At 43.1% G+C, this 25,516-nt stretch overlaps 2 protein-coding genes across 4 annotated transcripts; both read left to right on the top strand.

Annotated features, from left to right (window-relative positions):
• Positions 1–976: 976 nt before the first annotated feature.
• Positions 977–5,413, top strand: fdps (farnesyl diphosphate synthase (farnesyl pyrophosphate synthetase, dimethylallyltranstransferase, geranyltranstransferase)). Its single transcript, XM_085365612.1, has 9 exons — positions 977–1,517; positions 1,602–1,742; positions 2,216–2,296; positions 2,421–2,543; positions 3,170–3,258; positions 3,341–3,413; positions 3,500–3,577; positions 3,701–3,835; positions 4,796–5,413. The coding sequence occupies exons 1-9, from the start codon at positions 1,245–1,247 to the stop codon at positions 4,994–4,996; spliced, it is 1,194 nt and encodes a 397-aa protein (XP_085221738.1). The 5' UTR covers positions 977–1,244; the 3' UTR covers positions 4,997–5,413.
• Positions 5,414–9,516: 4,103 nt separating this feature from the next.
• On the top strand, positions 9,517–23,508 carry rusc1 (RUN and SH3 domain containing 1). 3 transcript variants are annotated; one of them, XM_085365610.1, is made up of 14 exons: positions 9,517–10,821; positions 11,119–11,373; positions 11,761–12,715; positions 14,746–15,624; positions 16,705–16,839; positions 16,928–17,004; positions 17,184–17,201; positions 17,461–17,635; positions 17,998–18,103; positions 19,403–19,449; positions 20,452–20,972; positions 21,065–21,309; positions 21,474–21,641; positions 22,652–23,508. In XM_085365610.1, exons 1-14 carry the CDS (start codon positions 9,517–9,519, stop codon positions 22,815–22,817), a joined length of 5,052 nt encoding a protein of 1,683 aa, XP_085221736.1. In that variant the 3' UTR covers positions 22,818–23,508. The 3 variants fall into 3 exon arrangements, with proteins under 3 accessions (XP_085221736.1, XP_085221737.1, XP_085221735.1); XM_085365611.1 differs by lacking the exon at positions 14,746–15,624 and having other exon boundaries at positions 9,517–12,715; positions 16,717–16,839; XM_085365609.1 differs by lacking the exon at positions 17,184–17,201 and having other exon boundaries at positions 9,517–12,715; positions 16,717–16,839.
• Positions 23,509–25,516: the final 2,008 nt, after the last annotated feature.

Here is a 25,516-nt window from a genome sequence, read left to right as displayed (position 1 = left end):
AGCTACATTGTAGCCACAGCCACCCTGGGGCGCACTGACAGAGGCGAGGCTGCCGGACACTGGCGCCACCGGGCCCTCTGACCACCACCAGTAGGCAACGGGTGAAGTGTCTTGCCCAAGGACACAACGACCGAGACTGTCCAAGCCGGGGCTCGAACCGGCAACCTTCCAATTACAAGGCGAACTCCCAACTCTTGAGCCACAATCGCCCACTTATAATAATAATAATCTCAAAATGGCAAGATACAATGACTGGACTGAAAATTAATGAAAAGGTGGTCAATGTCCAAGGAAAAACAAACCTTTAAAAAAGCTTCAGCTATTGCTCAAGATCACTTTAAAAAATTACTTGCTCCATGCAAGCAAAATAGAAAGAAATGAGGAGTGGCTCAAGACACTGTAAAATACCTGTGTTGTATATAAGTACAAACTAGGATATAATATATTATTTTAAAAATACAGTATAGAAATTATCTATGTACTGAATAGGATCATATAATTTTCTTATATACTGTATACTACTGTGTACTATAATACAGTATAGAAATTTCTTCATTTGCTTTATCATACTCCTCTCTCCACTCTTGCCACCCCACTTAAGCTCCGCCTCTTCTCAAGTCCTATTGGTTAGCCATTGTGAAAGCCCATCCTGGTTCGATGCACCAAACCAATGAAACCCCTTAATGTCAAATGGAGCCTTTTAAAATCTCCGCCCATATTTAACCACTCGCAAGGAACACTGGGACATTTAGTTCGACTGCGGTGTAATAAAACAGACAGCAGCGTGATAGCAAACTACAGTCTGATATCCTGGTTTTAGGAGACGTTCACAGACTCCAGTTTGACAAGACTGAGAAAGTGAAGACCGGCATTTTATACTGTATTACAGCGTGCAGTCTGGGATTACAGGGCGGCGTTATTATGGTGAGTAAAGGCATTTGTATGAATAAGAAACATTTTCATTCGTTATGTTATAACTAGCCTAGAAGGCAGAGTGAATGAAGGAAAACGATGTAAGCTAAAGTCAGCAAACGCTTCTTTTCATGATAACGGAACTAGCTAGCTAATAATAGTTTCTCTTTAGCTTAATCCACTCTGCCGGATAGACCATTGCCTAGTAGTGTTAAAGTAACCTGGTAGTGTTACAGTCACCTGGTTGATCCTCATCTGGAGCAACCATGTGATTTACCTTTACCTATAGAAACGTTTGTTACTGGTCGGCACAATTGCACGGTTGAAGGGTAATGAGACGCTTGCTGAGCTGGGTCTCCAGTGCCCATAAAATTATCCGGACCGTTTGGCTGACCGTGTCCCCCCTCGGGCCAAGAAACACCTCTCACCTGCTGTGCATCTCGTCTTTGCAGGGAGACAGAGTTTGCAATGGGACGCACAACAAGAAGGCTCTGCTTTCAGACCCTCAGCTGTTTGAAGACCAGTTTGAGGAGCTCGTCACAGAGCTCACAGAGAGAGACTTTACAGATCCCGTGCTGGCAGACGCATTGAAAAGACTGAGAGAGGTAAGTATGTATGACTGGTCTCTTTTTTTCATTTAGCAGAGGGGGACAATGATATGTAGATGTTCATATGTGTTTTTGTTTGAGGTTTTGGTATACAACACTCCTGGAGGAAAGAGGAACCGAGGCCTTTCTGTGATTGGCTCACTCAGGGAGCTTGTCCCGCCCTCCCAGCTTACCCAGGACACCGTGCAGCGGGCTCTGTTGGTCGGCTGGTGCATTGAACTGGTGAGGGTTTGGTATGGCGTGCTAAATTAAAAAGTCTGACCGTATTTCATTAATTTTTTACCCATTAAAAGTCAGTGTCGGTCACAGGTGATTTTAATTCTGTTCCAACCTAATTAAGCATTAAGATGTTAAGCTGCTTTAAAAGATTGCACTACATAGTTATGACCTCCTTTAAAGTCTGCAATCTTCAGTAGGGGCTTGGGACCACAATAAGCAGTACAAACAATATCATTACTACTTTAACCAGTAACTTTACACTATCCTCATCTGCAATCATGTTTAATCGTGATTTATCTTTAATCATTGTTGAGGCTGGATTTTACTAAATTGACAGGAAGGTAGCTGGAATATGCAGGTTGTGTGTCTTTAAAACTTTCTCTCACGAGCAGACTCTTGACTGTAGCTTTTAACACTTTGCACAAGTGCTACGTTTTCTAATTTAGGTGTTGCCGCTGTGTGTCTGATACTTGCAGCTTCAAGCGTTTTTCCTCGTGGCAGATGACATCATGGATGGATCTGTCACTCGGAGAGGGCAACCCTGCTGGTACAAGAAGGTGAGACTTAATATATTCCAGAAAAGGAGACTAGTATGAGTTTGTGCTGTGGTTATTTTCCCACTTCCCTCTGGTTACCTATATAAATCCTACCTATTGGTTTGCTTGTTTTTGTTTTTTTTAGGATGGTATAGGTCTGGATGCCATTAATGATTCCTTTCTGTTAGAGGGGTCAATCTACAGACTGCTTCGCAGATATTGCAGAGATCAGCCCTACTATATTCACCTCCTGGAGCTGTTCAACGAAGTGAGTCTTCTTGGCTGAAAGTGTGCTTGTGCATCTGGCAGCAAATTCATCACTTCGTTCGTAAAATGTATGCAGTAACGGCTCTTAAAAGCCAACTGAGAGACTGCTGAAGAGGTTATGACTGTGGTTACGCATGATTTCACTCAAATGTCCAGCTTGAGCAATATATTATTGCATAGTTAAATCCGGCTCAACACTTAGTCATCTTCAGCATTGTCCACTGTCCACAAACTACTCCTCAGAAAATGCAAAACATCCTTCAATCCATTTTCTTTACCGCTTATCCCGTTCGTGGCAGTGGGGAGGTGGCTGGAGCCTTTCCCAGCTGCCATAGAGGGAAGAGAAAAAATGTCCTTTACAACATTTTCCTCAAGCCAACACTGTCATCTTGCTGATGTGTGTTTTGTTCAGCCAACCAATTTAATCAGCCTGCATATTTAGATTGTCATACAAACTAACCACAAAATTTTCAACACAGTTTCCTAATTCTTTAATTAAAATCTCTCAAATTATTCATCAGCTGTCAAAACATTTGCTTATTAAGTGACCGAACAGTTATTTCAGAAACTCAAGTACTTGTGAGTTTTTACTTACCTTGTGTGTTTTCTTCTTTCTTTTCCCCTCAGGTCACTTTCCAGACAGAACTCGGTCAGGCTCTGGATCTCATGACTGCTCCACCCAGACAAATTGACCTCAACAGATTCACCATCGAAAGGTCAGAAGGGGAGAGAGTGTTGAAAGATGAGTGTTGTTTATTGCAATAAGTATTTATTTCTTTTTCTTTTTTTGTCTTTAAGGTATAAAGCAATCGTAAAATACAAGACTGCCTTTTATTCATTTTACCTCCCAGTGGCAGCTGCGATGTATATGGTGAGTGTGTCAACTTCATGTTGCATAAAAATGGAGGTAAAATAATACAGCTTTAAAACACTCTTTGTACCTTTTTTCTTTTCCAGGCAGGAATCAACAGTGAAGAAGAGCACAGCAACGCCAAGCACATCTTACTTGAGATGGGGGAGTTCTTTCAAATACAAGTAGCTACTTTTCCTCATCATTGACCTTCATAGCATAATATTTCCCATTCGTTAGCTGCACGTGTTGCATAATACGCTGCTGACTATTCTGTTTTAATGACCATCTGATGTATTCTGTCACAGGATGATTACTTGGACTGTTACGGTGACCCTGCTGTGACAGGAAAGATTGGCACAGACATTCAGGACAACAAATGCAGCTGGCTGGTTGTGACAGCCTTGGAAATCATGACTCCTAAGCAGAGAGAAGAACTAGAGGTTGGGCCTCATTAAATAAATGCTTCTCTTCTGATCACGTAAAATTTATAAATATGTGGCAGAGTTGGGTTGCCACTGTGTAGAATTTTCATTTTGATGATGCTTAGCTGTACGTGCTCTTGTTTTTTATCCTTTAAATGTGCATTTGTATGGTTGTTAGTTTTAAAACTTTTCGTTTTTAAATCAACTGATATAATGAGCAAAATAATAATATTAACCGTATTAATACATTATGTTGCAGAGAAAGTAGCAATCTCTCTATCTAGCCCTGTCCCTTACATTCTTGTAATATTACTTTGTAATTAAGGGGGGGATTTTGAGTTAACATAGCATCTCATCTAGAGAGAATTTTCATACGGACAAGAGAGTAACCACTGTTTGTGTATACTGTCGTTAGACTCTGCAGTAGGATAGAATAAACATCTAGATCTGCTGCCGGGGTAGCTTCATTATTCATGTCAGCTGGTTGCAGAAATTAGTCCTTGGCATCGCCAGATGTTGCTAGGGCCTCAGTCACATGCCATAGAGACCAGTCAACGGTTACACTCTATTGTCTGCTTGTTGTACAACAAGTTGAGATACATCCAACTACAACAAACTACACAGCAACTTGATTTAGTGCTGGCAGTTATGCAGCTCTATGCTCTAAAGCTCGCATTGCTGGCTTGCGTCTTCTATAAGAAATCAATACTAGTTTCTGGTGGAGTAGTGGTTCAGCTCTGTTTGCGTCATATGATATAAAATTGCTAATCTTACCCTTAACTTTTCTTACTAGCAGATATTCAATGTTCTGGGCATCCAGAAAATTCCCCTGACGTATGTGATCATTGGTACAGTTTAAGTCGGTATTAAAACGTCTACACCTTTAATTCTTTGACGTTCATCTGTTCCCACCTTGTTTAGACTCATGACTAGAGTCATTTGTTAGTGTTAACAAGTTCATTTTGATCTCCTCCTCAGGGATGTTATGGACAACATGATGAAGCCAGTGTGGAAAAGGTCAAAGCACTGTACAACAGCCTGCAGATGCCATCATTGTACCAAAAATATGAAGAGGAAAGCTACCAGCGCCTCCAGAAACTCATCGCCAGCCACGCACAAAACCTTCCTCACTCTGTTTTCCTCAATTTTGCCCAAAAAATCTACAAGAGAAACAAGTGAGAGGGCTTGCTGCTTTGTAGAAAATATGTTAACAGCATCAAATACACAAGTCTGGTGACTCTTATGAATACGCACAAGCAGGTCCTCACTTATTTAAATAAAGTGTTTCAGACTTCAGCAGTGTAACTCAGTCAGGACTTTGTTTAATAGACGATGTCCTCTGTCAGAGGAATCTGACTGATAGAAGGATAACTTTGGAGTGAATCACAAAGGGTCTGATTTAACTTCAGTGTGCCTGAACTGAGGAACACATGAGAGGGATGATGGATTAATGTTTTTTTGATTGCATAATAAATGGGTGAATGCTGATGGCAGAGGACAGATGATGAAAACTGACAAACTGTTCCATATGTTTTATAGTGTTTAAAGTCCGTACTAGCCAAGAATTTATTGCTTTTAATAAATAATATATAGTGTATGAACAAACATGGTTGTGTACATTTCATCTTTTTGTGTGGTGTTATGTTGTTTAAAGAGACAGGATTTTTTTTTTTTTTTAGCACAGCTTTTCCAAACATCCTGGTTTTATTTTGTATGCTTGCGTTATTTTACTTTCCTCACACAAATCAAAATTATTAACCACCATGATGCTAATAGTCAATGGTGTGTCCAATTTGCAGCCTGTAGTCAGTTCTAGTTTTCACAAAGCCTCACATACGTCTGAGCAATCTCAGCCCAGCTCTCAAGCTCCTCCAGATTTGATGGTCTTCCCGACAGATTTACAAAGTCAGGGCTTTGTGCAGACCAGTCTGTAATGTTCACTTTGGCCATCTGGAAGCAGTTCTTCAACAGAGGCAACAAATGTTTTAAGTCACTGTCACCTTGGAAAACAAAGCGATGACTGCTTGAGGTTTTCTTCCAGAATCTTCACATATCCTTATTTCTTTGTGATTCCTTCCACTTTCATGAGATTCCCAATTCCAAATGCACTGAAGCATCCCCACCATGATGTACCCCCAATACGGGTGTTCTTTGGGTTGTATTTCTCTCCCTTCTTTCTCCAAACATAAGCAGCATCCCTGCTCTAGATTCAGCTCATCTGAGGAAAGCACTCAGCATATTTAGCATACTTTAGTCTGACTTCAAAATTTCTCGCAGTTTTTCTTTCCAGAGTGTTTGAAATCTTTTGCTTCCTACGTCTACGAGACTTGGTCTGTATTGTGTGGCTCCCTTTGAATTTCTTGATGATACTTCTCACTCCAGTTCTTGACACTTGGATATGCTGTGATACTGTTTTATATCCATCTACTGCTTTATCAGCATGAATAAGTCTTTTTCTCGACTCATAACTGATATCTTCTGTTTTTGGCATGATTTTTACTCAAGTGACGACTCAAACCCTTGCTGACATTTTTATACTGTGTTTAACTTGGAGGATAACCGTCAGCTTGAGCTTTGAGCACTACAAAATAATAGCATGTCATTGCACAGCAGTGGTTCATGATATAGCTCAATAAAAAGATCCGTTTTTCAGCGGGCTAATAATTTTGGTCATGGTATTTGTTTCTGAAATAATTTTGTTATTATGTACAAATAGAAATAAGTGTGTGTGTGTGTGTGTGTGTGTGTGTGTGTGTGTGTGTGTTGGGAGAGGATAATAATTTTGTCCTTTTCTATATGTATTTAAATTGCAGTTAAACGCAATTAAATATGACTTTTTTATATGAGTTAATTTTCTGTTAAAGAAATCACCAAATGCATAAATCATGATAATTGGGCGGTGAACACTTGAGACTCATTATTTTAAGGAGGCAAAGCTAAAAAGGACTATAGATTAACTGAATGTGATGATAAGGCGAGGGGTAAGGGGTGTGGTTTGATCGGGGGAGGTGGGGGGATTTCTGGATGCTCGCGAGAAGACAGATGCTGAGGCTATTCGAGATTCACATTCTCACGGACTGGGGATGTGAGAGAGCCCGACGAGATGGAGACCTTCATCCATCTTTATCTGAATGTGAGTCAAGTGCATTTTTATCAGCTTTATCGTGCATGTAGATGTCTTTCAAGCGAACCTGCATGAGACGATCGGGTAAGAAAATCCTCCTCTTACCCCCCCGAGACTGCGTAGGATAAGACAATAAATTCCTCTGTTCGCGGTGGCATTTGTCGGATTAGATAGCTTTGCGTAAATACGCAAATAACTGTTTTGTCTGTTCTAATTGTAGTGTGAAAATGATGGTTTTTGTCTGAGTTGTAATAGGGGCGTATGGGCCCGTTTATCAGAGCGATGCGGGTTGGAGGTACTCCCCTCCTCCCTCCTCCACCCATCCACCCCTGTCTCCATCAGCTCAGTGGGATCAATAGATACAGGGTTAAACTCTGAGCACAGGACGGATTGCATTACATATGACGGTATGCTGTGTTTTATATTTTATTTCAAGGCTTAGTTTGCTAAGGGCCATCCCGACGGAGGCCCAGCAGTGTAAACAGGCACTCCAGTGATTTATATTCTTCAGTGATGTGAAGGGCACTGTGGAGGAATATATGAGCAATAGCCTTCAGTAGATGGGCTTTTAAAAAGCAGACTGGGTGTTGTTCTCTACCGCTGAGTGATTATTTCATGCTCCACTTAAATGTATGTGTGTTTTCTTTGTTATTTACGATTTGTTTCTTTTGATCCAGATTTCCATGAATATCATAGCCCAGTGAAGACGAGCATAACTGATGACAGTTATCAGACTATAAATTAGCTGACAATTATTATTACAAGGAGAATCATTTCATGTGTGTGGGTGGGTGTTTGAATAGTTGGGTGTTGTGTGACACCAGCAGATGAAAGGAGCCGTGAAGGTATCTTGCAGAAGCACTGCATACAAATAGAGAAGCTCTAAAAGTATCTATTTAGCTGCAAGATTGCAGGAATTAAGTATTCGAAATTTTGTATGGAAGACACCACCTTCTGTATTACACTATTATCACCGTTTGCATCATCTCACCATTATGACAATGTAATTTTTTGTTTATGTGGATATTATTATTCCCAGGGACGCTGGAGCTTATCCCAGATATTGTAGGGTTCACTCTGGACAGGTGCCCAGATCTGAATAATATTTTTGATCATATTAATAGTCATTTTAAGCCCTAACATACATTTTATATGTTAGGGCTACATTTTTCCAAACAGATGAGTCCCAGCTGTGGTCTTTAGATGTCTCAGTACCTACCATAGTACCTCTAAATCTTATTCCTAAGGTGTCAGAATATTTAATATTTTAATATCTAAATATATTTATATAATATTTAATATCTAAAGCTGTCAGAATATTTAATTTTTGGCTTTAAGAATAATTCTGCTAGTCTAAATAATAGAGCTACTTTTAGCTGCTCTCTCATTCACAAGGGGCCGACACAGTGAGTAGCTCTTCATGTTTAATTTGGCAGATTTCCTTCCAGGATCAAACCGGAAATCTTTCATTTTTTTAGGCAAAGATGTAAACCACTGCCACATTAGAGAGCCAGTTTGCCAGTATAAAAAAAGTCTAAAAAATTATTTGCATTTTTTCTCAAGAAAAAGTCCCTTTGATTTGTATCCACAGCATATGGTCAGGGCTTATCAATGATGACTAAGACCTCACAGGGTTAAATGATTATTTGATTATGACTCTTGCTGATTCACTTTCAGTGAAACTGACTGCTGGAGAGGCTGTGGGATGGAAAGAGCAAATCTTTTCCATATATTTTTTTGACGATAGGACAGAATGGCATTTGGATATCTAGTTTTCAAATCTTATATTTAAGTACCATCACACCGGCTTATATATTTCTATCAAACCTGTAATGATCCTGGTTGCTCTGCATGTGTTAGCAGATTTGTTTGACTTCCTGCAGGAAAAACTAACCTTTATTTGACCTGTTTATATTTGATAAATGCTTGAAAGGATGTAGTAAATAATAATAAAAATTCAAACAATGTAAACCAGACTTTGTGTGAAAGTGTACAGTTATAATTTAACACCGTGTTACACAGCAGTGTAATCTGCTGCACTTGGTTTTAAATATTTTATTTGTTTGTTTGTTTTTTACTTTTGGTTGGTTTTGCATTTATTGTTTGGATTGGTATGCTCACCTTTAATACTAAAAGAAAAAATCCCACCTCAACACACACACACACAGAGGAATTAAAATTAACTACTAAGAGTTCTCAACGTATTTATTTTAAGGGGCAATGCTTGACAATGTGCTACTCTAACTGTGAGTCACAGTGTGTGACTTCCCGGGCTGTGATAATTACAGAACAGAAAACCCTCAAAAGCAGTTGCCTTTTAATGAATAGTCTCGATGATGGGTTCGCTTCAAAGCTTAAACCTAATATGCAAACATGTGTAGAGTAAGAAATCGCTCTGCGATGAGCAGAAGCTGCTCGTATTTGTTATTCACTGTGTGTCTTCTTTGATGTTACAGGATCTTGGGAGTCACGCCAAGATGTGACTGTCACGGCGCGTCATAGTTTGGAGGCTCTACAATACTTGTTTCCATAGCAACAGAAATATCAGAATATCCAAAAAAGTCCCATTCCCACAATGCAGTCCTCTCAGCCGCCGAAACCGCGGCGCTTTGACGTCAGCAGACGGACCAATAACTTAGCTGCACCAAAGTCTCACGGCCCTGGGTTTCAGAGGGAGGATAAAAACATGAACACAATCACCACGCCGTCCCCACGCCGGGCCACCAAGGGTCCCACTGCTCCCTCCAGGACCAGAGTGGGCGTACAGCCTCGAGCTCCAGTAAGCCAGTCCAGGTTAAGCTCACAGAAACAGGGTTCTACTGTCTCTAAACTAGCTAAACCCAAACCCAAGAATGCCCGTGCATCTGCAGCAACTCAAATTGTACCCGCAGCGGATCCGCCTCCTCCGCTTCCCTCGGTTCTTCCTGTTGACCCGAACTGCAACGAGCCGAGCCTCCCGTGTCTATGCTGTGATGGCCGATCCCCGCAGGACAACAACAGCATGTTCAACCACAACCACAACAACAACAACACCATCTCCCTCAGACATCAACTGCAGCTACCGCCTCCACCGGCCCCGATGCCCCTGAGGCAGGATGGGACCGGGGCCAAGGAGCAGGCACAGGCAAAGGCCCAGATGGAAATTTCTGCCTGCCCTGCTGCCAGTCTGGAAAATGAAGAGAAGATTTCAGATGAAAACACTGAAGTAGACAATAAGAAAAATGCAAAGGTGGAGGAAGATGATGAGGAAGAGAGCAGCAGGGATATTGAGATTGATGATGAAGAGGACGATAACGATGACGATGAAGATGATGACACCCTGGTCCCCTCGTGCTGCGACTGTCCCCCCTCCCTCCTGGAGTTCTCGCTCTCCTCTTCTACCTCCTCTTCCTCCACTTCCATCAGCTCCTGTTCTGATCTGGAGTCTGACTGTGCCGATCAATCTGCCTCCATCTGCTCTTCCCAAGATCAAGACAATCTGTCCGTCTCTCTTTCCTCCAAAGACCACTCTCTCCTACAAGGCCCTGATAGCAAGCCTCCTGCTCGCTCACCTCCATCCCTCCCTCTGAACCGAAATCCCTTCTGTTTAACATCTCATTCCCCGAGTCCACCTTGCTCCCCAGATGAGGGTTACCCTTCTGCGCTTGACTCACCTTCCCCTGACTACTTAGGAGTCAAAGATGATTCTGAGGTCACCAAATTAGGCTTGCTTGACTTTCTAGAATCGGTCGGAGAATTTGGGAAAATGGAGCGGTTCAGCCAGGTGATCCAAGTGGCTCGCTGGGATCTGGACGGGGAACAGCACTGGGATGTTCTGCGGGATCGCTTAGATCACCTGGATCGTTTGGAAAAGGTGAACAGGGAAGTAAAACTGACCTACATTGCCAGACTCCACGAGAAGGGACTTGATCTTGGAGATCTGGATGAGCAGGACCTTTCGGATGTCATGGATGAAATGGGCAACATTGACATTCCCTGGAAGCTGTATAAAACACATGATGGAACGATGGGAGAATCTCAGGAGTTTTCCGATGCCGGGGTCGACTTAACCGCTCCGTCAGACTGTGAAGATCCCCTCGTTCCAGATTCCCTCACACCTTCCCCTGTTGAACCGCCACCTAGACCCCCAAAACCTCCAGCGCGACATGCCAGCGTGAGCTCGGACCTCCACACCTACATAAATATCAGCAGAGAGACCACCTCCATTGCTGTTTCCACCTCTCCTACATTGTCTACCTTCTCACCTAACTCCTCATCCCCCACATTCACCACTTTTAGGTGTGAGAAATCCCTACCTTCATCTCCACCATCCATTCCTCCTCTCCCTGCTTCTAAGCCAGTTCCTTACCTCACTCTGTATACCACCCCTTCTCCACCTCCCTCTATCCCCACCCCAACACCTCCTATCCCTCCACCTCGAAAGCGACACCTCGCACGGAAGGAAGCGCAGCGCCTCGCAGCTCTTCAAGCCGAACAGGAAAAGACCCCCATGTCCCTCCCCCCACCTACCACCCGCCCCCCACCACTCCCTCCTCCACCTGTTATCTCAGTCTCCTCTTCCTCTCCTCCTGCCATACCACCTCCACCTGCGCTGCCTCCTCCACCATCCTTCCACGCATTGGATGTAGAGATTCGGAAACTGCTCATGCTTGCTGGACTTACCCAAGCTGAGCTCCTCAAACTCAGCCCTGAGCTTGGTGTCTGTGTCGGGGGGTTAGAAGACGAGGGAGATGGAGATAATTTCATGAAACCGAAATCTCTGGAGTCGCAAGAGTTCAGTCTGCGGTACAGAGAAGAGGAAAGTGAGCCTGACACACAGCTGGTGGCCAGAGATCAATGGGTTGGCACTGAAAAGTTGGAGGGAGATCAAAAAGCAGATATAGCTGAAGAAGGCAAAAAGAAAGAGGAGGGCAGAGACACACAGAGAACAACGTCATTTACTGAGATGGCAAGGAGAAGGAAGAAAAACACTGGCTTGGCATTCGACCAGTACTACAGTTTAAGCAATACACATGAAGATAAAGCAAAGAATGTGAGCTTTGGGGCTTCCCGTTATTCTGCTGAGCCACCAGAGTCACCGCCGCCTCCTCCTCCCCCTCGCCCTCTGCCACCCATTCCTCCATGTTTGCCATCCCTCAAAGTCAGCACTCTGCCCGCCAACTCTGAACAACCTGAGCGTTTTGATTGGCTGATAGCATTCACACCTGAGTGTGAAGCCCCACCACAGCTGCCACCCCTAGAAAAGAGAAAGGCATATGTGGAAACCCAAAAGAAGCCCAATTCGTCAGGTACCTCTCCAGGGTCAGCTCCAAAGGTCACAACCTTTAAAGAGTTGCGTTTCCGCAACAAGAGCTCCTCTCCTCCGACTAAGGTGATCATTGAGCCCGATCCTGACCCCACAATAATCACTCCAGATCCAGATATACTCTACAACTTAAAGTGGAGGAAACATAAGGAGGGAAGTGATGGCAGCCAGTGGGAGTACACCTCTCAGGCTCAGGCCCTCTTCATGCAGCCGCCGCCAGCCCTCACCTCAATGGCTGCTCTGCAGGAAATGCTCCAGAGAGCTGATAAGGAGGGGGGGCAACTAGAGTTGTGCCCATCACAGAAGATTGGCTGCTCAGTCAGTGACAGCAGCCTGTGGACCTTGGGCAGAGAGTGGGAGGGGGAAGAAATTAAGAAGGAAGAAAAAGAAGGGAAGGACAAACTAAAGGAGGAGGTGGAGGTGAGAGGACAAGCTGATGGAGGACGGACTTTTGAATCAAGAACTTCAGGTGAGTGTGATTTTAGTGGTAGTAAATTGGAAGTTATATTCAATAACACAAAGTACAGTCCTGCCTGTGCATGTGCATAGAAGAAAGTAAACACACAAAAATAAGTCAGAGCAAATTGGATGACAGAACAGATCTGGGACGGGCAGATGATGGAGAGGAACAGATGGGGAAAAGGCACGCTCACTGTCGTCTTGCTCAGTTCTTCAGTGATGCACAAATAATATCCTTTGACATTACAATGAAAAGAAACAGAAAGCCAAGGGAAATGAAAAAAAAAGTACACTCATTTGTGGAAATGATAAATGGAGCCACGGAAGAGAGATGGAGCGGGAACATGAGTCACTGAAAAGGATGATGCAATGATGCGATGGCAGGGGATAAACAGGGTGATTTTAGATAGGGGAGTAAGAAATGTGACCACAACAGTGAGAGATGGAAGAATATAGTGAGGCTAGTGAAGGTAATATGAGGAGAAAGGGGAGGTTGGAAACTTTCCAGCCAGTATTTCCTGTACGGGTTATCAGTGTGTGATGTCATCACAGACTTATTCAATTATTCATCCACTCTTCAGATTGAGGGGGAGAGGAATAATGGAGCTCACTCACTTTAAATCGGACTTTTTCCTGTTTCCTGTTTTTGTTTTTTTCTTTCTTTGTTGGCATCCTGAAATATTTTCCTTCTCCCCTCTCTCTCTGCTTCTTTAATAGTTTTGAATCCCAGTTTTGGGACATTTATGTGTTTTTACTTATGCTGTCTCCACCCCAACACCCCACCCTTTGCTCCCTGCAGCACAGATAGCTCAGATCAGGTTACGTAGCTCATATGGTCCTACATTAGGCTACATTAAAACTAAGTTGTTCATGTACAGCAGGGTGTTTAAAACCAAGACTGGATAATTTTTTCTAAATGATTTATAGGTTAAAAATTTATAGGTTAAAAGTTTCAGATCTTTTCTCAAAACCACTGCAGTGAGGTAGGTTTGGGGGATAGGTGTATACACCTTTAAGAGCTGAAGGGGTGGATCTTAGTACATGGACCAATTACTGCCAGCCAGGGTCAGAAAACTAGGAAGTATCATGTATTTGTTGCAGTTCAGACACAGCTCAAGTCTAACCAAGGTATGGTTGCTTTCTAGCTCCTTTTTTAGTTTAAGGTAAATACAGTGTAACGAGAGTCGGGGTGCCACTCTGAATTTCCACAAAGGCGGGCCTGATGATTGAGCAGAAAGGAACAGAAATCTGTTATCTGTTGACTGACTCAGCAGTACAGTTTTTGCTGTACTGGTGGAGAAGGGAGGGGTGGTGGGGAAGAAGGTAGAGAGAGATAGAAACTAAAAGCAGAGAGTGAGAGAGAAGGTGATCCGGAGGTGATGACAGCACGCACTGCAGTAAAGTACAAAACGTTTAGCAACACCAGTCACTGACTGTGGTTATCACTCATAACTCTCAGGTGTCAAACAGAAATCTGATGTCACAAAGAAAACGTGGATTCTTAACACGTGTTGTAGTAGGATGACTCTTCAGGAATGGCATTTTAATTATGATGAATTAAGCGAGTGAATGACAGACCGAGTCCTTCTACCGTGCAGCTGTGAGACTGCTCCGTAATTATTCTTTTACAGCCTCCGTGTCATTTCCTGTCATGTCAGACCCCTCCTAAGCGAAAGACTGTGTTTATTGCTCTTCATTGACTTCCATGCACCGTTGGTGTGTAACTGTCAATCAGACGTTTGACTGGAATAAATACTGCATGGTGTTTTGAAGATGACTGCTAGAATACACATGTGCATTTTTTCTCTCAACAGACACTAACATGTTCTGCATCTCTCTCTCCTTCCCATTTCTTTGCCGCCTCTTTCTTACTTTTATCTTCCTTGTTTTTCTCACTTATCCATCCTGTTTGGTTTGTTTCCATTCGGTTGTCTCCATTTTGGCATCATCGCTCCCTCATTACCATTTATGCTTGTGCGTCTGCCCTCTCCACCCGAACTCCTGCACTTTTTGGCCTTGCTCTCCCTTTGAACCGAGCAGTTTCCTCACCCCCGCTCTCCCTCGCCCAGTCCTCCCAACCCTACTTCCTCCACACCGCTATCCCTTCCTTTCGCCCAGGCTACTGTTACTCCCACCCCCTTGCAGATCCCAGGCCCCGCAGTCATGTAGGCCAAGGGCCCACAGACACACACAGAAACACACGGTGGACTCCTGCTGTCCACTCAGCTTGTATCCACAGAGATGAATCGAGCTCTGGGTTTAAAGATGAATCCCCGGCTGCTTTTGGTGTAGAGTCTCCACGTGACTGTGGGGATAAGTTTAAGCAAAACACACATTCAGCTTACCAATATAACAGCGATCCCAAAACCAATGAAAGGGACTTTGCAACTGAGTCAATCTGCAATCTTGACTCCCTTTACCAAAGTGATTCAGAGAAGCAGAATGATGCCAACGCCGTGTCTGTTAGCAGCACCGCTGAAGCTCCAGGTTGCACCACACCGTATAAGAATATCGATGTTATGATGATGTATTCAAACAGCATTGGTGCTAGGGATTCGATGTATTCAGAGAAGCGCTCACTCTCACACACAGACCAGGTCAGCATCAAGGCTAGGACATCCAAAGATCTCCCTCCCCTCCCCACCTATTACCTGTACCACCCTAAGAACTGCCCTCTTCACAGGGGGGCTCCCCCCCGCCTCTCTCCTATCGGAGCCCTCTCCCCTCCCCATCGCTCCGGAGCACCCCCTCCCGGTGCAGCAAGCTCCTCCCTCAGCTCCCCGCTTTTCCCCCGCTCGCACACCTTGCCTGCCCTCGCTGCTCCCCTCTACTATCCAAACCTCTACCCTCCTATACCGCCCAGGGCGCCCCCCCTACCCCCAAAACTCCACCAGGCTCCTCTGCAGTCACGCGTGGCGAGTAAGATCTCTCTCTCTCTCCATACATCTTACACTTTTTCTCCTTGTCTGACATCTCGCATGTCTGTCTATCTCTCTGTCTGTCTCTATTTCTGTCTCTCTTCTCTCGTCTGGATGTGGTGGCCTACACGCTTGTGTCACCTATGGCCCCGGGGGTTTGCAGATTTGAAAGAACTAGGTAACTGTAGCTGTTTTATATATCAGAAGGTGCTTCCCTGCAGGCCATCTGATACGTCTTATCTGCTCTGTCCTTTCAAATCCGCAAAGGGCCTTCAGAAGGGTAACAGCTGTTTCTGTCACAAGGTGTCTAGAGTCACTCTCATCACTGTCTCTCTCTCTCTGTCTGTCTTTCCTCACCTGTCTGTCTCTTTGTCCCGATATTGTTCTTGTCGTCTTTTTGTTTTTGCATGGTGTACCCACACAGACACGTGCATTTCATGCAAAGCGAACCTTAAGTAGCTGCTTGATGATGATGTGATGCTAATAAATAAATAAAGTTTTCATTTTTATTTGTTCTGTGTTCGGTTAAGATCCACGGCATCCTGTCCATTGTACACATTTGCATTTATCGATCTAGTTTATATAAATACATTTATATAAACAGCAAAATGTACTTTACACCTACCCTTTGCACATGGATGTACTTTCTTCTGACCTGGTTCTTGTGGTAGTTCCTACACTTGTTTGTTCCTAGCTCTGCAGTTCCTCCGTGTATGCCTATATTAAGTATGTGAGTATTTGTATAACTGTGTTTGTGTGAGTTGAGGTTAATTGCATGGGATCCTGTTTAGCCCTGAAGCAGACAAAAAGTTGTGTTCACAGATCCAGTTGTGAAAACCTCATCACAGTAATCCTACAGGATGTGCTCGCTCACTGTTTGTCGTCAGCAGTAACGACTGCTTCCATCTGCTTCTATCTGGCTTCTTCATTGCTTAACTGCTCCTGCTAATAATGCTAATATTTTAGTTGTTTTGTTTCTTTTGGTGGCGATTCATTTTTTTTTAAGTTTGTTAATTTGTATTTTTTTTATCACTTGCATACAAAGTAATTGCGATATATATTTATTTGGGGTTTTGTTTACCATCGCTGTCAGCTGTTCGCAGTGTCTCATTCGCTGGCTCTGTGCTGAAGACAGACACACCCTGGATGGGCGAGGATGTGAAGCATCCAATGAGAGGTCTTGGCCTATCCTCTCTGTGCCTACAGGAAAAGAAAGGTGGGGTTGGATGTACATGTGCAGGATGTGCGTTTGTTTGTCTGTGCACGCTCTTCTAACCAGCTTTACACCCGGTTCTCCTCTCTAGCCCTGGTAGGCGCAGTTAGTGTGGCAGTGGAAGCCATATTGGCCCAGTTCAGTTCTTCAAGGACTGTGGTTCAGAAGGTCAGTACCTGCTGGTTTGATGACAGTAGCTAGAAGGACTGTGTGCTTTTTCATTTTTAGTCACCCTTTATAATCTATGTTTTTTTGGCTAAACTTCATGGTGTATTAAATTCATTATGTACCTTTGAAAATATTTCCCCTCTTCCTTCTTGTTTTGACTATTGTGTGCCTTCCTCCAGTCTTCCTCAGTTAACAGGGTACTAGAGTATCTTAAGATAACCCAGTTTCTTAGTCACAAGAATTTCTTTGTCAACTTGCTGCTCACTCACCACCCAAATCATCCCTCATTACATCATGTTGATCATCATCACACAATCCCCCTTTTCCACCCCTCCCTCTCTCTTTGAGTCATCCTTTTCATCTTCTTGTCCAATCGCTGCACATCTTCCTTCTCACCAAACACCCATTTTTTTCCCCCCCAAACCGTGCTCCCTTCCTTTCTTCTCCTCTCCTCAGGCCTTATCAGGAGACAGCGCTATAAATCCATCACTGGGCCGTCTGGTGCTGCAGTGCCTCTGCCCCGCCCTCCACAGCTTGCTGACTGATGGCTTGAAACCCTACCAGAGTGACCTGATTGCAGGCAGAAGGCCAAACTCTGCTTGGAGTCTGGTCCAGGCTTCAACCAGGGCAGGTAGCATATCATGCATCATAGCCGTGGATATTAAAAATCAGATATTATCCTGTTGTTCCTCTTGAGGTTTGGTTTCCTGGTTGATAGTGATAAACTCTGCAATTCGTCTGTCTCCACTTTTCTCCCACATCAGTCAATACTTGTTGATTTTATCGTCTAAAATGCTGAATAAAGTGAACACCAGGACACAGATATTGATTGGCCTACGAGTGCCAAGCTTCACAGCAATTTTTCACTCACTTCTGTAAGGTCCTTCATTGATCTCTCTCTCTCTCTCTCTCTCTCTCTCTCTCTCTCTCTCTCTCTCTCTCTCTCTCTCTCTCTGTGCATTTTATCCTCTTCCTCCCAACCGATCTTCCAAGGTCCTAAAACTCATGCCTTGTTCAGTCTGCAAGTTCGAGTTGGAGAGCTACCCCAGCTCAGACAGAGCAAACACAGGTTCAACGCATTCCTCCTCGGCCTACTGAAGTAAGCAGTGGCTATTAACAATCCTTGATCTCCACTGACGACTCGTTTAAGAGCATGCTATTCATTTTATTATTGCACTCACAAGGCCAGATTTACTAATGGTTCTGCGCAACCACAAAACCATTTTGTGGCATTCATTTACCTCATATACCTCAAATTGCAGTAAATTGAACATAGAAAAAAGACTTGTTACATTTTGTGCCTGGTGTTGTTGTGATAGTTGCATTAGCAGTGTTCATTTATTTGGAATGACAGGATACCAGTGTGAGTACGTAACGACATGGGTGGATGGGTCAAAGTTGTGAGTGTGTGTAAAAGGTTCGACTACATCCTGTAACTCTTCGCTCGGTCTTAACTCTGCACGCTTAGATCTGAGCTCCACATATTTGTGGTCCGTAGTAATACTGGTATTTTGATGAAGTGGAGCCTAACTTAACCAAACTGAAGTGAACTGAAGAGTCCTGATGTTAAATAGGCAACAGGGTTATATTTTAGAGTGAGCTGATGGTTTTCAGTGTTTCAGGCATTTAGTCTCATTTCAGTTTATTTATTTATTTTTGCTCCTCTCTATCAGAGCTGTTACATACCATATTGGAATGTGGAGCTGAAATGAAAACGGGATCTTTGTTAATGTGTTAGAAAAATGTCTTCATCTTACAATATGTAATATTGACTGAAATAGGTATTTAGCGCTTCATACAGCCTGCAGGAAACAAAAAAGCAGATCATGCACTTGCATAGCGGCACAGTAACAGTATCTTCAGTAAGACACCAACAATAAATAGTGATTTGTGTTCTCCTACACATGGTGCAGGTCAGCTGTTACACATAGTGTGTAGTAACGCAGCTCTCGTCTGCGCTCCACCGGAGTCTCAGTCCTCAGGTTCACACTCAGTCTTCAGTCATTTCTAACAGTGGAGTTCAACCTTATATTAAAGATATTGTCTCTCCTCCAACTGCTTGTCATTTTCCTGAATTCTCTCACTGTTTTCAGAGAGAAACACTTGAGTAAAACCTGTACTTGCACTGTTTTACTACACCCTCATCGAGGCTGCTTGTTTTTAACCTGCTAATTTGTGCTGCTCTTGCAGAATGCTGAAATCAACTGCCTGCATTCTTGTTTATAAATTAGCACATTGTTAGTAGATCACCCACATAACTTTCCACTCACATGGGCGCATTTCTGCATTTGGTAATTTGCTCCACTTAGTAAATCCGGCCTAAACTGCATAATAATTTCTGTGCACGTATCTTCTTTGTATCCTCGTTACTCATCTTCTTTCTGTTTTTGTCTCGTAGTACCAAGCTTCTTGACTTCTGGCTGTCTTACCTTCAGTCTTGCAGTGGTAAGTTTTCCTCTCTTCTAGCAGTTGTTGCAGTTATGAGCAGGGTGCAGTTTGCCAGGGTGGGGATGCAAATGCAGGGGATTTTCCCCTGTTTGATGAATAAATGAAATGAACTCAGAGTATCAGGAGACCGCTTGCCTGATCAGTGACTTCAGAATTTCCTGCAAAGGTGAGCTCCACAGCAGCTGCTGTGACGGGCTGATTGAGAAGAGCAGTCACGCGTTCATGTAAAAAGAACCTGTCCACAGTTCAAAGTTAGAGCAGGTGATTTGCGACACTGTAAGACGAGGTTACAGAAGAAAACAGGTAAGTGTTGAGAGAGAAAGGGGGAAGACACTCAGCAAAGGGCTGTGGGTCAGACTCAACCTGTGCCACCGAACACTGACCATAGGGTACGTGGTCACCTGCTGAGCAACCAGACTCATTTTTACACATTTTTTAACTCTCAAACTCGAAGATCTCCAATTGATTCAGTAAATGAATCATCCAGAGAGAAGGAAAGCGAAGCACTTCAGATGACGCGGGAAAGCAGAAAAACTCTTTCATCAAAGCAGGCTGTTTTCTTGATGTAGGTATATGCTATACAGGACTAATTAATATTTTTCAAATGCAGCATTTTGTTCTGTTGAAATTTGTACGTATTTCTTTTCAAATATTGAAGCTTAATGGCAAAATACTATTAATTGGATTTGGGACCTTATTCTTGCATGTCAAACCTTTTATACGGCTGCATTTGATCGAGACGTAAACATTAATATTTCTCTAGAGGCTGTTAATATTCCTCATATTAATTTCATTGAAAAGAATTCATGAGAATATTCTTGTAAAAGCTGTGGACATGTGTTTACGTCCTGAATTTGTTTAGTTGGATTCTCTAAACGATACATTGACAGCAGCGATAAATGCCATTATTTTCATGTCGTGGTGCAAATCTGGTTACAAGCATAAATGTAAATACTGAAACTGACCTCTCTCTCTCTCTCGCGCGCTCTCTTTTCTCAGATGTGCTGGAGACCTATTACCACCCCACCTCTTTTATGCGTCTGTCGCAGACCGCCTGCCAGCCTCTGTTTGAGGAGCTGCTCCTTGTGTTGCAGCCTCTGAGCCTGCTCACCTTCAACCTCGACCTGCTCTTCCAGCACCACCATTTAGAGCCAGAGAGTCACAGGCCAGAGATCCCCAGCCCTCCCTTTCCGGATCCTGGATCCCAGCTTTCAACAAATGAGACAGCAATAAATGGGTCTCAATCCAAAACTCCAGACAGCAGATACAGTGAAAGCCTCTCAGAAGTAGACTTTGGAAGCCCAGATCATCAGGCAGCTAAAGATGCTAAATCATCACCTGTGACTAATTCAGATAATGGAGGATCGGCAGCGTCAACAGATACCAGTTTTGGACCCACAAAGGCTTCAGTCACTCAGGAGGAGACGAGTCCTCAACTGTTGTGGGTCCAGGAAAAAGAAATTGAAGATTTGCCTCCTCCTAACGTTGAGGAAGACAGCCTCGCTCAGCAGGCAGGACAGGTAGCCACAACTGTTCAACTCCTCTGCCTTTCTATTCAATGATGATTGTGTGATTATGCAGAAATTAATTTATCTGTTTTTTTTATTTACAGGTAATTCAACAAGGATGGGGTGCTGTGGTGCGCTGGGGAGGCCGACTGAGTCAGAATCTGGCTGAGTTGAGCCTCTCTGCAGTGAAGAAGGATGAGATGAACACAGATCTGCCAGATCTCCAGGCTCAGGCAGGAAGCGACTACACTCCAGTCAGCGGTAGTACTCAGGTTCCCTGGGGTCTGGGCCGGCTCTTTGGAGCCTCCAAAACTCCCACCAGCCCGACAGGTCACACACAACCAACCAGGTCAGTCATTAAATATGTAATAGTTATTATGTAGTCTAGACTACAGAAATTGGTTTTACTGATAATCAATCAATTGAATAAATTAAATTAAATCAGCTTCTGAAGACAATTGTCTGTGACTCATGCCTGTTTGTAATTTTCCAAGTTTCTGTAATTTTCCTCAGACGTCCCTCTCAGTGGTTTGCACCCGGTGTCACTGCGCTGACCCGAATGGTGAGCAGCAGCTCCACACCAATGCTGAGAAAGATCCCCGAGACTCTGGGAGAGACCGGATCAGAGTCCGAGAAAGATGTCGACACACTGGAGATGAAGGACAAACCCAGACCACTCAGGTACAGCAGACATAAAGTGATGGCAATGATGGATAAGGAGCAATGACACAGCATTGCTGTTTTCTCACTGTTACTGTTGCAAGCGCTGATTCTGTTTCCAAGTTTTAAATACATTTATATGACCTATATTGGCCTTTATAATGTAGACCAGGGGTCTCCAACTCCAGTCCTCGAGAGCTACTGTCCTGCAGCTTTTAGATGCGTCCCTACTCCAACACAGCTGAATCAAATGGTTGGATTACCTCTTCAGCACGCCATCAAGTTTGGCAAAGGTGATAACAAGCCATCCATTTGATTGAGGTGTGTCGGAGCAAGGATGCGTCTAAAAGCTGCAGGACAGTAGCTGTCGAGGACTGGAGTTGGACACCCCTGATGTAGACTGTCTTTGTTTAGTGAATGGTAACATCTCAAAGCCCAAAACTGGCAAAAATCAGATGACAGCAGTGTAATTTTGGGTCAGACCTTTACACAAGTGGGATCCTAGTCTGCATATGAAAGATGGATCCAACTTCAAGGTATGAGTAGTGATACCAAGCTAGTGCCTCAAATCTGCATGCTCTCTTCTCATCTGAGAAGCCCCATTGTTTACACGCCTGTGACAAAAAAAATTGACCCGTGATGTCAGTAAGTTGTCCCAATGATTTTATGGTCTCAATCGCTGGTTTCAAGTCAAATTTTACATTTCCATCCAGAGTAAATTAGATGATAGGGTTTGTCTGCCTTGTGAGTGTGCAGTATCCTCTATTTTTCACCCAGATCTGGTTTCAAAAGACTAATATGGTCACAGTGGGTGACACAGTTATTTTTATGTCTTTTCTTTTGCAAATCAATATTTTTCCCCACTGATAAGGGCGGCAGGGGTTATACCAGAGACACCAGAATAGCTGCTGTTATCAGTCTGAAGTCTTGTAAACGGTGACTCATCCCGTCTGACATTATACGCTGACGTTACTCTTTGTGGCTGGTGTAAACGTCGATCACTGCGGCTGAGACAGTGTCTTCTGTCCCAGGTCGGTGCGAACGCTGTGTGACCACGCTGGATCCGGTTCCGAGCTCAGCTTCCGCAAAGGGGAGGAGCTCGTGGTGTTAGGAGGCGTCGATCAAGACTGGATTCGCTGTCGTCAGGGAGACAAAGAGGGGCTGGTACCTATTGGCTACACCTCTCTCATCATGTGACCATAACTGCTGCACTTAATCAACACTAAAAAAATCAATAAATAATTATAAAATATATATATATATATTTTAGGTGAGTATTGAGAGGTTATGGTAAGGCTGCACTACTCTGAAAGGGATATTTCACACAGGCTCGGTTACAGTTTGAGTTAAGGGCATAACACCATCTGTTGTGCTTTATGTGCATCAGAGGCAATCTGCAGCCCCCCCCCCCGTTATGAACATATTGGAGCTTTTCCCATCACAATCATTTCAGTTTGGTAGCGTTCAACTAATAGATTTTAGCAGCAGGAATTGAGCAGATGGTGCGAAATAATGACTCGACTCAAACTTGGATCATTTCAAACCAGAAGACCTTTGATCCTCGAGTGAATTATCCCTTCAAATGCCTTTTTTCTCCATTTCCGCCTTGCTTGCCGGCCGCTGATCTGAAAGCGATCGCCAAAATTCTTTGCAGTCTGTCACACTCGAGTGCGTTCAAATCAGCGGCTATCTGTCGCGAGGAGGCGGCGGTCGACAGCCTGGCTGCAGGTCGTCGAGTGGGGAAAGCATGTCGGAGTAGTGGGCCGTAGCTCCTGTTGCATACTGCGTAGTAATGTAGTGAACTGTAGCTGTGTAGACCCGTTCTATTGACCTTTTACCCTTATTGACCTCTCATCTTTCTCACCTAGTTTATGTGTGTTTGACATGTTTCTGCTACTGTATTTGACTGTATAAATATACATATAAAAATATATATATATAAATATATGGCTATATAAAACGAGATTGATATTACCAAGATAGATAGAAAGGTAGATAAATATGAGAAAGTAGCAGCTTAAGGCTGCAGCTGTATTGATGGAGTGATTATTCATCTTTACATTTGCAACAACATGAAGCGGATGTCATACATGCAAAAACAAATGAATATGTGTTTATTTTAAGTATGCAATCCAGTATCTTCCCTATTGTGCGCTTTATGTATTGCCATTGTCATCATATTCATAACATGATTAAATTGAGCTCATACCTTTTAAACTCTGTATGCACTGTAATGTACCACGAATGCTCTGAATGAAAACATCTTAGATATCCCACAAAGTTATAGACGACAGCGACCTGTAGCCAGAATCTCACAGAGCCTCCGTGGGTTTTAGCAAAAACCCTCACAAAAGTCTGCCCCGCTTTCTCGGCACTGTCTGAATTTCAAATGAACGCAGTGAGAAAAACCCCAGATGTGATGTCGATTCATAAATGCTACAAGTCTGTGGGTTTGGTGGCTGGTCTTCACCTCGTACCTCAGCTTTTGTATTTATCTTAACCCCATGTTTGCCGATCATAATCATTGATATTAATGGTAGTGGTAGCAGTGGAAGTGATTCGTTTGTTTTGTTGTTGCTTAAATGAAAAGAAAAAAAAACCTGTTGTTTTGTGTCACATAATTATTAGTTATCTGTATCTATGACTATGCATATATTTAAATGCACAACTAGAAGTGTGTTTAGTTTGTTATAAAGTCGATTTTAATTTGATGTTATCATGCAAGAGGAAACCGGAAGCATAAAACGATAAGTGCTTAAATTAAAAAAAGAAGGAGGGCGATTTTTAAGCGGCCAGGAAAGGCTAACGCTAAAGGACCTCTATTCAATCAGCAGGAAAGTTCCATTGCTATTGATCAATCAGGGAAAAGATCAGTTCTGCAGAGTTTCAGTGTAGCATGCGATTGCTGGCAACAGTCCAGTAGCATTAACTTAAACCAGTGTCATAACTCATTATCAGGAAAAAAAAATGCCAACACAAGTGATTAAAAGAAATAAAAGAAACAAAGTCTAGATACAGATAAAATATCAGTAGACACATTTAGTTTGTTTCTTTCCGATGTGAGATTAAATGCATTTGTTTAAAAGCTATTTATTTATGGGATGTATTATTTATTGATCTTGAGATTTCTGAAAGGAATAGCTCGCTAATTATCCGGGTTTTTCGTGTGCGAAAATGCACGCATGGCCGTGTGTATGTGCGTGTATGTGAAGTGAAAGCAGAGATGAGTTCGAGCACTTCTCTGTCAGCGCATCCTGCACTTTCACTTGTGTGTGTGAGTGACAGTTAGTTCTGTTCCTCCCTCTCCTCTCTGGTGTCATGTAGCCCGTAGACATCCCGTTGTCCTACTGTTGCGTATAGAGTGCCCCTCTAGTGTCAGTCACTGTTCAGCTCCTGCATGTGCTTGTTTGTAAATACACCAAATAAAATATGTATAAACCAAACATGATCACCTGTTGGAGTCATTTTTTTTTGCACTATAGTATTAAGCCAGAACCTCAGCTCTATACTGAAGAGAACCTGTTTATGTGTTACAATGGTGGATGCTCAAAGTAAGCATGCTAAAGTTTAAAATAATGAGATTATTTTATGTGGAGGTAGTGAATGAGCCATAATCTCAGTTCAGTCAGGTTTTTCTGGATCTTTCTTGGATCTTCATGTTGTCATGGAGAGGGGATGCCCTTAATTAAGACATCTCAGGGACACAGCTCTGACTGTGAGGACAGCAGTCCATCTAAACAAGGTCCAGTGTAAGATAAATAAGGATTATTTTGAACTCTGAGCCATGGACTTTGCATGTTTCTTAATATCGATTGCATTTCATTTATTTGTTGATGTCTGAAATGTGCAAGATTACAGAGGAAATGAGGAAAGCTCATAATGTAGTATCCTGTAAA

The sequence above is a fragment of the Diplotaxodon limnothrissa genome, linkage group LG11 (genome assembly GCF_057381915.1).
Source record: "Diplotaxodon limnothrissa isolate DT_005_m linkage group LG11, D_limnothrissa_male_GT1.1, whole genome shotgun sequence".
NCBI classification, from domain to species: domain Eukaryota; kingdom Metazoa; phylum Chordata; class Actinopteri; order Cichliformes; family Cichlidae; genus Diplotaxodon; species Diplotaxodon limnothrissa.
The sequence above is the reverse complement of the archived record's forward strand: the minus strand, read 5'-3'. Positions and strand labels throughout refer to the sequence as shown.

What these genes read in the sequence shown, in the direction of transcription:
- fdps (XM_085365612.1), top strand. Translation starts at nt 1,245, where the DNA reads ATGAGACGCTTGCTGAGCTGGGTCTCCAGTGCCCATAAAATTATCCGG. An exon ending in AACAGATTCACCATCGAAAG is followed by an intron (nt 3,259 to 3,340) that starts GTCAGAAGGGGA and finishes TTTGTCTTTAAG; the next exon opens with GTATAAAGCAATCGTAAAAT. An exon ending in GGGAGTTCTTTCAAATACAA is followed by an intron (nt 3,578 to 3,700) that starts GTAGCTACTTTT and finishes ATTCTGTCACAG; the next exon opens with GATGATTACTTGGACTGTTA.
- rusc1 (XM_085365609.1), top strand. Translation starts at nt 9,517, where the DNA reads ATGCAGTCCTCTCAGCCGCCGAAACCGCGGCGCTTTGACGTCAGCAGA. An exon ending in TTCCTCCTCGGCCTACTGAA is followed by an intron (nt 18,104 to 19,402) that starts GTAAGCAGTGGC and finishes TTTGTCTCGTAG; the next exon opens with TACCAAGCTTCTTGACTTCT. An exon ending in TCGCTCAGCAGGCAGGACAG is followed by an intron (nt 20,973 to 21,064) that starts GTAGCCACAACT and finishes TTTTATTTACAG; the next exon opens with GTAATTCAACAAGGATGGGG.